General features: G+C 39.5%; 1 protein-coding gene across 3 annotated transcripts in view; it reads left to right on the top strand.

Annotated features, from left to right (window-relative positions):
* The window catches only part of epha6 (eph receptor A6), a 155398-nt gene that overhangs the window by 13001 nt on the left and 130316 nt on the right, over positions 1-12081 (top strand). For all 3 annotated transcript variants that reach the window (XM_084392953.1, XM_084392954.1, XM_084392955.1), the window contains exon 2: positions 6800-6864. In XM_084392953.1, the coding sequence (XP_084249079.1) occupies positions 6800-6864 (65 nt within the window). The remainder of the gene's footprint in view (positions 1-6799; positions 6865-12081) is intronic.

Genomic DNA, 12081 nt, shown 5'->3' on the forward strand with positions numbered 1-12081 from the left:
GTTTGTAGTCACTGCTCAGTGAGATGAACATGTACCCCTGAGAGACAAATGTAGAGCCATTTTCAGCAAGGCTAAATCAGACTCTTTATCACTGTCAACCTGGGAAGAATAGGTTTAGGTTCTCTATGTTGAACAAGCAATTAACATGTCCATCATTGAGGCTCTGATAGTGGTTGTGCTACAGGAATACCAGGTACTAAATATGCCTGTGGGTTAAAGACAGTTGCTTATAAGATCATATGACCGCTCCTGTGGAGGGGGATGAGACAGGGATTGAAATATGCCCATAAATGATGGTGACTGCACATACTGTAGCTAGTTCTTGTGGAGGTCTGAGACTCACATGATCTAGGTCCCTTTTCAAAATCCCCTCTCACACAAATTATTTAATTTAATCAATATGGGTCTATATTTATTCTGTTTAAATTTTTCCGACATTAAAATACACATAAGCGTTGGCGGAGACATCTTCGTGGGCAGTGCGCCAACATATAATGCCGTTGCGCTTCGGGCGACCTGAGTATGAGTCCTGGCTTTCCCGATCCCGTCCCCCCTCTCTCTCCCGCTTTAATTACTGTCTGCTTACTGTCCTATTATAATAAAGGCAAAAAAAAAAAAAAAATCTTAAATACACATGAAAAATATCAAAAACATTTATCATTTCAAAAAATTTCACCATGCTGGTGGAATGCTCATCCGGAATGCAGAATCCCTGGCAACATTCAAAAGACAACTGAAAACCCATCTCTTCCGTGAGCACTCAACCTCATAAAAAAAGAAAAAAAAAACGTTCCTTTTCCTTTAAATCCTCGCTTATCGGGCTTATGCTACTCTGACCAATGCCTGACCTTCGTATTTCGTATTTTGAGCACTTCTTGAGTTGTTTTTTTGCCTCTTCACGATGACTCGCTTAATTTAGTCCTAATTTGTAAGTCGCTAAAGCGTCTGCTAAATGACTAAATGTAAAATGTAAATGTAAATGTAAAAATACACACTGATGTCTACGCAAGCGGCAATAATAATCAAAATAATAACTTTTCGAACTTAATATGACACCATGTGATAACATGATAACAGACATACGATGACGAGTGTGGAATGTGTGTGCCGCAAGGTGTGCAAGAACCTGCGTGGCCTGAAGATCCATCAGGCCAAGATGAAATGCGTGCAGATGGTGCAAGAGTCACAGTGCTCAGGAACTATGTCTGGTGAGACGCAGGAGGAGCAAGGCCCGGAGTCAAACCACAGTGCTCTGAACCTCCAGGTGACTCAAGCTCCAGACCCATGCAGAGCATCTGAAATTTGATGGGTTAAGTGGCCCTAAACTTACAAGGAGAAGGAGTGGCTCCAGTTTGACAAAGATGCCAATACCATTTTGAAGGCAACTACCAAGGGTGATGCTGATCAACTCCTCCAGACAATGACTACTATTATCGTCAGCCTAGCAACTGAGAGATTTGGGCTAGAGGAGAAGGGAGCAGTAAAACACCCCTATATTAAGAACAACAGGGCAGTCCAGATCTATCAGCTGAGGCAGGAGCTGAAGAGTCTGAGGCGGAGGTTCAAGGCAGCGACAGAGGAGTAGAATGGACCTCTTGCAGAGCTGTGTAACATCTTCCACAAGAAGCTTGTGGCCTTGAGGAGGGCTGAGTGGCATAAGTGGCAAAGGAAAGAGAGAGCTAGGAAGCAAGCTGGCTTTCTAGGGAATCCATTTGGACTTACAAAACAGCAGCTAGGGCAGAAGCGGAGCAGCCACCTTACTTGACCCAAAGATGAGATTGACCACCACCTTAGAGAAACCTTTAGTGATGAAGCCAGGGATCTGGACCTTGGCCATTGTAAGGCCTTGATCATTCCACCGGCACCAACTGTGGAATTTGACAGTAAGGAGCCCAGCTGGAAGGAGGCTCAGGAGGGGGTCAAGAAAGCAAGAACAAGCTCAGCCCCAAGGCAGAGTGGGGTACCTTATACGGTTTATAAAAAACTGTCCGGGGCTACTCAACAGGCTATGGTGGATCTTAAAGGTGATCTGGAGGAGGGACAAGGTAGCCTACCAGTGAGGTATGCAGAAGGGGTGTGGATTCAGAAGGAGGAAGAGTCAAAGAACATCGATCAAGTCAGGACCATCTCACTGCTCAGTGTTGAACTATCTTGGAGTGGCATGAGCTCAGGAAAGGAATTATCACCAGATGTACCATTTCAGTGATCCTTTTTGCACTTGCCATGAACATGCTAGTGAAGTCTGCTGAAGTGCAGTGTAAAGGCCCCTTCTCAAAATCTGGCATCCGACAACCACCGATTAGGGCTTTCATGAATGACCTAACAGTGACAACAGCATCTGTTCCAGGGAGTAGGTGGATCCTGAAGGGCCCTGATGAGCTGATGACTTGGGCGTGCATGAGCTTCAAGCTGGCAAAATCCAGATCCCTGGTGTTGAAGAAAGGGTAGGTCACTGAGAAGTTCTTCTTTACACTTGCCAACACTCAGGTATTATATTATGGAAAAAACAGTTAGGAGCCTGGGGAAGACATTTGACTGTAGCCTGAGAGACACGACAGCCATCCGAACCACCAACCAAGAGCTAGAAGCCTGGCTAGTTGCAGTGGACAAGTCAGGCCTACCTGGCAAATTCAAAGCTTGGATATATCAGCATGGTATCCTACCAATGATTCTCTGGCCTCATCTAATCTATGAGGTCCTGATCACCACAGTGGAGGGCTTTAAAAAGAGAATCAGCAGGTTCTTAAGGATGTGGCTGGGATGACCTCGAAGTCTGTGTAGCATCGCCTTATACAGGAAAGTCAACAAACTGAAACTCCCCCGCAGCAGCCTAAATGAAGAATTCTTGGTGACTTGTGCTAGGGAGGTGCTGTAATACCATGAGTCCGGTGACCCAAACGTCTCTCAGGCTAGGATTGAGGTCAGGACAAGGCGGAAATGGAAGGCATCTGAGGTTGTGGATGATGCTGAGTCATGTTGGTGGGCTAGGTTGGTGGGCAAGTGGCTCAAGGAAGAACAGACCCGGGTAGCAATACGTCATCTCGCTACGGCAAGATATGGAGGAAGGACATGAGATCTCAGCTCCAGGATGAGATGCGGGCATTGCTCGAGGAAGTGGGAGCCAGCAGTATGGTCGGGATGTGGCAGCAGGGAGCCTGGACAAGGTGGGAACAAGTAGTAGAGCGTAAATTTACTTGGGCTTAATCCAGGCTGTCTACGATGTACTAACAAGATCGTCAAACTTGTTTTGTGGGGGAAGGCAGAGTGACCAACTTGCCTTTTGTGGCTGAAGAAATGCACCCTGGAACATGTCCTTAGCAGCTGTCCAAAAGGACTGAGTGAGAGGCGCTATCTTTGGTGTCATGACAATGTCTTGAAGGCCATAGCAGACACCATCTCCAGCATAATTTCCCACTGTAAGCACCTTCACCCAGTGAAGGAGACCATCACTTTTGTCAGTGTTGGGGAGAAGGTAACACCAGCAGCTAGGACCACCTCATCTGGCCTGCTAACATCAGCACAGGACTGGGAGCTGAAGGCTGACCTGGGAAAGCAGCTTAAGTTTCCAGAAACTGTTGCAATAACATCGTTAAGGCCAGATATGGTTCATATCTCAGAATCCTCCAAGTAAATTATACTCTTAGAACTTACTGTTCCCTGTGAGGACCGTATCGAGGAGGCCAGTGAGAGGAACAGAACTTAGTACAGCGAGCTGGTACAAGAGTGTCGAAGTAACGGCTGGCGAGCAAGGTGCGAGCACATCGAGGTGGGATGCAGAGGGTTCGCAGCCCAGTAACTCAGCAGGGCCTATAATATGCTGGGTATCAAGGGGGGCAGGAAACAAAATGGCCTGAAGTCTGCCAATGAGGCAGCGGAAGTTGCTTCAAGATGGCTATGGATCAGGAGAGGAGAGCTGTGGATGGGCTAGTGTTACCTGGACACAAGTCAGGGCTTGATCAACCCCGGCTGGGTGGCCTGCAGGTGTCTGATAGTTGAAAGACCCAAAACACAGATGACCCCAGGAAACATCAGTGATGTGTCCAGGTGCATCATATGGTGATGTATGCTAAAAGTAAAAGAAAAAGAAGAAGAAGAAGAAGAAGAATCACATCAAACACAGTATGACCGTCACTCTATTCTTCCTTCAGTTCACCAGCCACTCACTTTCATGTTAGTTTTTTGGGAGAAGTGGATGAATTTACTTCTATCATATCCAACATACTCTGACAAGATGATGAAATGCTACTGAAAGATGCATTTAAATTATTTGACACAAATGACTACCCAAAACAAATGAATATTTACACATTTGAGAATCACAATATAATATTAACTAGTTTAAGAAATGTATGAATTTGCTGAATAAGAATAAAGCAAAAATTAAATGAAAACTAAAACGAGCATCTCGGGACAGGTTTTATGTGTCACCATGAAAAGAAGAATGTGATTCATTCCTTAAAAAATGGTCACGTAAAAAAACATTAAATATTTTAAACGTGTGTGTGAAAGGGTTACAGTTTAACTGCGTTGTTTCCCAATTATGAATTCTTAATGATTTTCAAAGGATCATGGGTGGGTGCTCTTTTTATATGTCAAATAAGTGGTTTGACAAAAAAAAAAAAAAAACACATCAAAGGGTCTAATTCATATTCAAGAATTGAGACCTACCTTTCACCAATTCAATGTGCATCATTGACTGGCTTTAGGCCTAATCTGGTAAATATCTCTTAATAAAGTCATTACAAATTGATCATTCTGTCCCGTTATGCTTGCAGACATGTTTAATCTCCCTTCATTGTAAGGGAGAAAGTAAGTGCGGAAATTTAGGGATAATATGACTCAAGACAGAGACACTGGGTCTAGACAAAGGTGTAATGTGATTTAGAATGAGTGGCCAAAGTGCCTAATCCTCTAATTCACATTTTTCTGTTTGGGTGTGTTAGTAGAATAGATCCATCACTTCCAGGCAGAATTATCAGGGATTGTCAAGCAAATTTGATCAGGGCGAACAGTAGTGCTCAGCCTGTCTGCAGACTCTCTACAGACAGGCACTCTTCGAGGATCATTACGTTAACTCTTTGACAACACAGATGGATAAGCTGATTATTAACTCAGTATTACAACACATATTCAGAAGCTGTCTTACACACAGACCGCTGTGCTGAGTGAGAATAATGATCACTTGTACACAGACCAAAATCAAAAGACATACTTACTGTTGAAGTATATGTTTTAAACTTTAAATATGGAATTTTGGCTAAGTAGAAGAGAGAATGACACATACCCAGACTTTGTGTGATGAGAATATGACGCCCATGACACAGTCTTATTGATAGACATTGTAATTAAGTCCTGGGTGTTGAGACAAAGGAAATTGCACATTCATCATATCAAACTGGCACATGTGGGTGAGCAATTTTTTTATTTTGTTGAACAGATGAATCACCTGCTGGGGGCAGTGGATGTGACTAGCTTCAAAGAGCTAATTTTATAAGCATGCAGACTAAATGCAGTATTTGTAATATTTGTATTCTTCTGCTGTGGGTTTTGCCATAGTGTATTTTGTATCTGTTAATGATGTCAGACTCAAGGGATCCATTAAGAGTCTTACTGCCTGATTGTTGGTACTTTAATCTTGTAAGTCTCATTTCTTGAATCTTAATCAATTGCTTTAAGTTGGCATCAACACCTTAATTGTGTTTGGGTGCTTTTTTTTTTTAGCTGCTTATTGTTTTTTTTGTTGTTGCTGAAATTTATTTTCATACTCACGCTGTTTTGAATTTGTTAATTTTTTTCTTTTCTTTTGAAAAATTTACTGCCACTTTTTTCCATGCATAGTGAAAGGAGACTGGAGACTTAAACTTTAAAAAGAGTATCACCATACAATTATCATAGAAGTAGTCCATATGTAACCCCTACGGTTCTACTCCCACCCATCCGGGTGGGATTCGAACTGGCGTACACTAAAGGCTGCAGCCGCTATAGGGCCGCATCAGTCGCTAGTGCACCTCTTGAGTGAGGTTGTGAGGTTTACTCACACAGCTCTTACTATAGCTGGCCTCCGTTACACGTACAACTTTTATTCCAAATCTTCTGAAGCTATATGCCATAGCTTGTTTTTTTTGTTTTTTTTTACTAATCATTTAGGCTGCTTTTTTTTTCAACAGATTCATTGAAACTATCTGACTATCTGTTTCTTCACAAATAAAACAAAGTTACCTCGTGAATTTTCATGAAGTGAAAATGTCAAAAATAAATGAATTAAAAAATATATATATATTTAGATTTCTTATGACTTTCTTATTTCTTATGTTTCTTATATAGCGCACAAGTTCCATGGACCTATTTTATGATAATTAGTGGTGTATTTTTGTCATTTTCTGTTTTCTGTTAATTAAAATTTCCGACTGAACACTGAGCAGACTGAATTTTAAATTTTGGTGAACTGTTTCTTTAGCATGTATTATTATTCTATAATAAATTCTAAAACATATTATACTTCTTTTAATTAAATGTTCTACATAAACCTGTTTTATATGTGGCCGTAGTGTTTTAATATGTGGCCAGTTGTCTTACAAATTAGTCATCTAATTTTTCTTTTTTTTCTTTAGTTACATAAAAAGGTAGATTGGTCTAATCTGCATCCGAAAAGTAAGCCCAATTAGCCCTAAATAATTGCTAGTTGGTCAGACTAGTTCTTAAGAAACTGTTTCATATGTTTATGCAACTGGTCCATTGATTCATTGTGCTTTTTGAGACTTTTATAGTTGACCTAGTTGTCATCTTTTTTTCTCTATAGTCGTTCTCTTGGACACTACTGCTGTGCTGGGAGAACTAAGCTGGAAGACCTACCCAATGAATGGGGTAAGTAATATTTTCCTGTGACCTTTGTACCTTATACATAATTTCCCTTGCACTATGTACATAAGGTAAACGTACCATCAGGGCCATACGAGGTAGCAGAAGCGGGCAACCCCCACCCCTCAGTCCGTTCGGTTTAGGCCCTAAGGATGGGCTTGCATACAGTTATTTAAAAAGAGATTTCCCACCATACCCATTCAAACATTACTTATCTCAACTTAATCCAATCCACATGATTCGTGTGAAAAAAAAAAAAAAATTCTTATAATTAAATTTAATAAAAACAAGCCACTAAGATGGCATTAGTGTTCCGAAATGTACATGCAGAGAATTTCTTAGAAGGTAATTATTAACACAGGTCTTAATAATTCAATTTCACCTCCTTTCATTCTCGTGAGTGCTATAGAGGGATTTTCCAAGACATTAAAACCAGTCAAAGGGCTAGAAGCAATTTGAATAAAGCAACCAAGTGTGATCTCGCAGCCCAAAAAGAGCTTCTAATAGTAGAGCTACTATTATTAAATCAATTTCATGATAAAGAACAGAATGACTGATGCTCAATCACTGCCCTTTTTCTGAGGTTGACTATAACTACTAGTCCTGTCTTGAGCTGTACTAGAGTGGAAGTGTTGTAGTGGAGGAACCAGTCAGCCCATAGAGGCTGACTGGCTTTTTTTATCATTTATTTATTTATTTGAGGTTGTGTAAAATGACCTATAGCCTATAAAATGATTTCCCAATGGAGTTGCTGTGCACATCTTCATATTAGTTCTGCTCTTACACAGGTGCTCATGATGTCAAAGAAAGCGAGTTCGTCTCAACAGTAAACACCAGTTGGGGTTTCTTTTTTCCTGCAGTAAGAGGCTGGTGCATACCTCCGATCAAATCAATAATTCATGCTATAATATCCTGGGTTACATACCTCTCCTATTAGTATTTACCACAATGTATTTTCCTAGTTCTCTCTGTTAGGTCAGGGTATGTAATGTTAATCAAATACTTTTTCGTTCTTCTCCCATAGCCAGATGGAACACACCTTTTCCAGTCTGGGGAGACTTTACCCGCCATTTAATTTGTTTTCTAGCATTAGGAGACCAGCGTGTGTTTTGTTTACTCTGGCACAGACATATCCTATGGGGGTTCTATCTCTCTACCTATCTCTCTGCCTCTCTCCCCTCTACCTTCTCTGTTTGAAGGAACAGGTTAGTTTGTGCTGTTCCATTGTTTCGTTGACTATTCTCTTGGCTCCCCTCCACTGTAAGCTCTGCAGATTCTGTGCTGTAATAACCGAGTGTGTCACAGAGAACTGGTGTCCACTGTGAAAGTATTATATAATGCTCATGCTAACCCCCATCAACAGTTCAGTGATACATTATAATATAATATAATATAATATAATATAATATAATATAATATAATATAATATAATATAATATAATATAATATAATATAATATAATATAATATAATATAATCGTCACCTAGCCTAGAAATCTAGACGCACCCTAGCAGCAGCAAAATTTATTTTGCTTCCAGGGTAGTCTAGCAACTCTCCGTTGACTTTTGAGCTGGAAAAACCAAACTCTGGTCAGGCCAATCACATCGTGTATAGAGTCGGTGGGCGGGCTAAACATAATGATGACAGAGTTGTGACGGTTCCGTGTGAATTCCCTGCTACTTGAAAACAAAGAATGGCTGACGACGAACAGCGGTCTTTCGAATCGGCTTTGGCCGCGACTCTGGAGGACTTGGAGTTAAGCTTTTCTTTGAGAAAAGAACAAAGAATGACTCTTTAAGTCATTCTTAAAGGGATAGTTCACTTTGAAATTAATTTTTGATATGTTTTAGCTTACCTCAAGGGCATCAAAGATGTAGGTGTCTTTGTTTCCGCAGTAGTTTCAATTTTTATATTTTTAGGTCAAACCGTTCTTGTCTGTCAGTCATATAATGCAGGTCGATGGTCATTGTCTCAAAACACAAGCACAGAGTCCAAATTAAAACAATTCCCCATCGTCCAAATGAAACAATTCCCCATCATAAGTACACATTGATGGCCTAAGACACGAAACGAGCGGTTTGTGTGAGAAAACGAAAAGTATTTATATCGTTGATATCTCTTGAAAACAGCACACGTCCAAATGATCTGACGGCGCCGGCGGGTATAGATATATACATAGATGTCGCCTTGGCTACGGTTTCGTTCCAATGAACTGCAGTAGCGAAGGCGACATCTAGTGTATACATCTATACCCGCCCGCAGGCGGGTATAGATATATACACTAGATGTCGCTTGGCTACGGTTTCGTTCCAATGAACTGCAGTAGCCAAGGCGACATCTATGTTTATATCTATACCCGCCGGCGCCGTCAGATCATTTGGACGTGTGCTGTTTTCAAAAGATAACAACGATATAAATACTGTTCGTTTTCTCACACAAACCGCTCGTTTCGTGTCTTAGGCCATCAATGTGTACTTATGATGGGGAATTGTTTCATTTGGACGATGGGGAATTGTTTTAATTTGGACTCTGTGCTTGTGTTTTGAGACAATGACCATCGACCTGCATTATATGACTGACAGACAAGAACGGTTTGACCTAAAAATATCAAAATTGAAACTACTGCGGAAACAAAGACACCTACATCTTGGATGCCCTTGAGGTAAGCTAAAACATATCAAAAATTAATTTCAAAGTGAACTATCGCTTTAAAAAAGGAAGATGTGTTCGTAGGTTTGTCGGCCAGATATGGCAAAAGTTGAATCTATCAACTAACGTTAGCTCCGCTGTTGGGAAAACGCTCTGGTTGGTTGAAGCGCTGTCCTATTGCGTGCAGAGGGAATTTGAAAGACAGCCATTTATCCCGCCCCTCGGATTGAGCCGTGTCTACGGTGAGTTGCCAGACCTAACATCTTGATGTAGGTTGTCACCACCATGTCTTCACCTTGTCATGGATTGTCCGCACCTGTGCTCGTTTGTCCCTAATTAGTTTACCTTCTTCACCTGTCTAATTAGTTTCCTTCTGTGTATTTATACTCCCTGTTCTGTTCAGTCCTTTGTCGGTTCTCGTATGTGTGAACGTGGTTGTGTCTGTTCTGCCTGTTTCTGTTTAAATAAATATTATTGTTATCTTCATCATCATTTTGTGCCATCAACAACCACCTACAAGCCGTTACAATAATATAATATAATATTAAACATGCACTATAAATCTTCCCACTCTGTCCACTATACTGTGAAAAAAAAAGATTCACATTTAAATATAGATTTTTTTATTGTTTTTAAATGAAGTCTCTTATTTTTACCAAGGCATCATTTATTTGATCAAAATACAATAAAACATTAATATTGTGAAATATTATTACAATTTTACAATGCCACTGAACCAACAGTTTTCTATTTTAATATATTTTAGAATGTCACTTATTCCTTTGATGGCAAAGCTGAACTTTTAACACTCATTGCTACTGTTAACAGTGTCACATGATCCTTCCGAAACCACTCTAATGTGCTTATTTGGTGCTAAATAAATATTTATTATTATTATGAGGCTTAATATTTTAGTGAAAACCATGATACATGATTTTCAGGATTCTCTGATGAATATAAAAAAAAAAAAAAAAAAAATATATATATATATTTTAAATATAAAATATAACATCATACATTTACATTTATTTACTGTTACTACTGTCACTTTTTATCAAAATGCATCCTTGCTGAATACAGGCATCAATTTCTTTTAAAATTATTATTATTGTTATTTCTTACCTGATACTTTTGAATTTTACTATATATAAATAATTTAAAAAATCACAAGTGCAAAATCAAAAAACTTTTGACAAAATAAGTTTTTGCTGTAAGTTAGGCTTATTTTTCTTTTTTTCTTTTCTTTTTAAACTGCTGAATTTTGACCTCATTTAGCTTTGCTCTGGTCCTGCTGTTCTTTTCAAGATGAAAAAGCTGTGACAATCATCAAAGATGGTCAATTCATTTTAAATGAGTGTAATTAAAAAAAACAGTCCGCATGGTTACATTGCTGTAGTTACGATACAAAGACTTCTGTGTCAATCAAAGAGTGATTAATGATCTCTTAACGCTCTCTCGTTCCCGGTCGGCCATTTGAAAGGTTGACCTTTTCTAAAAAGGCCTGTCCGTCTCTTTTCAAAGAGAGCACAGCACTGGGACGTGAATGATTAATACATGCTGTTTTAGAAGTTGTGTCAAGATGAGACAGAAAGCCACACTTTTGAGTGTTAATTCCTTATCTGTAATGGGACTTTCAGTGACCTTCAGTAGGACAGATCTGGTATTTAGTGATAGATCACAACGGAATCTGGACCTCAACCATTCAAGCTCAGTTGGTCGATGTTTTATACCAGCGAGTTCAACCAGGGTACCCCACGCAGGTTCAAGGGCATACTATGATTTTGCTTTGTTATACCTATAAAAAAATAAAATAAAAGAATTGATAAATTATAGGGCTGCCAATAAATTAAAATACTTTTACATTTACAAAAAGATAAATATAACAACTCCTGATTATTATCCTGATTACAGTATATAGTTTTATACATTTTTTATAAAATTGTATACATTTGTTTGGATTATGCTTCCACTTTATGGCTCTGAAATACTTCAGACAAAATCGAAGAATAAACTTGTGTGACATCATTTAGAACAAATTTAGGCTTAAACAAAGTCTGTTTGGAGATAGGTTGATAGTTTGAAACAGATTGCCAAAGGGAAGTTTCTGAAAATATTGGCCTATGAACACCTCCAAACTAGCATTGGCCCATGCAATTACTTAGTAGGTAGGTGAGCTCTGAGGCTGAAATTTTCTCCGATCCATTTCTTCTTTTCAGTCCATCGAGGTCAGACTTGAGTAAACATATGATCACACTGGAGAGCTGCTTTAGAGTAGAAACTGATGTTGTAATTCTAACTGTAAGCAATACTGGCACTGTTTTATTCATATTTAACACTTTAAAGCAGAGCTTTTGCAAAGATGTCCACATGGCTATGATTAGATGCTTCTTAACTGCTGTTTTCTCGCCACTGTAATTTTTGTTGTGTTTATTTTGTTATTGATAGGAAAGCACACAAAACATATTTACATATTCATCTAAACGCCGCTCCCAACAGTGTGGGCAGCATCAGGATGTTCACTAACAGTACGGTATATCGCTAAAAACGTATTTCAAACTTCTCTTTAAGTTGAGG

The sequence above is a fragment of the Rutilus rutilus genome (genome assembly GCF_951802725.1).
Source record: "Rutilus rutilus genome assembly, chromosome: 2".
Lineage (NCBI taxonomy): Eukaryota > Metazoa > Chordata > Actinopteri > Cypriniformes > Leuciscidae > Rutilus > Rutilus rutilus.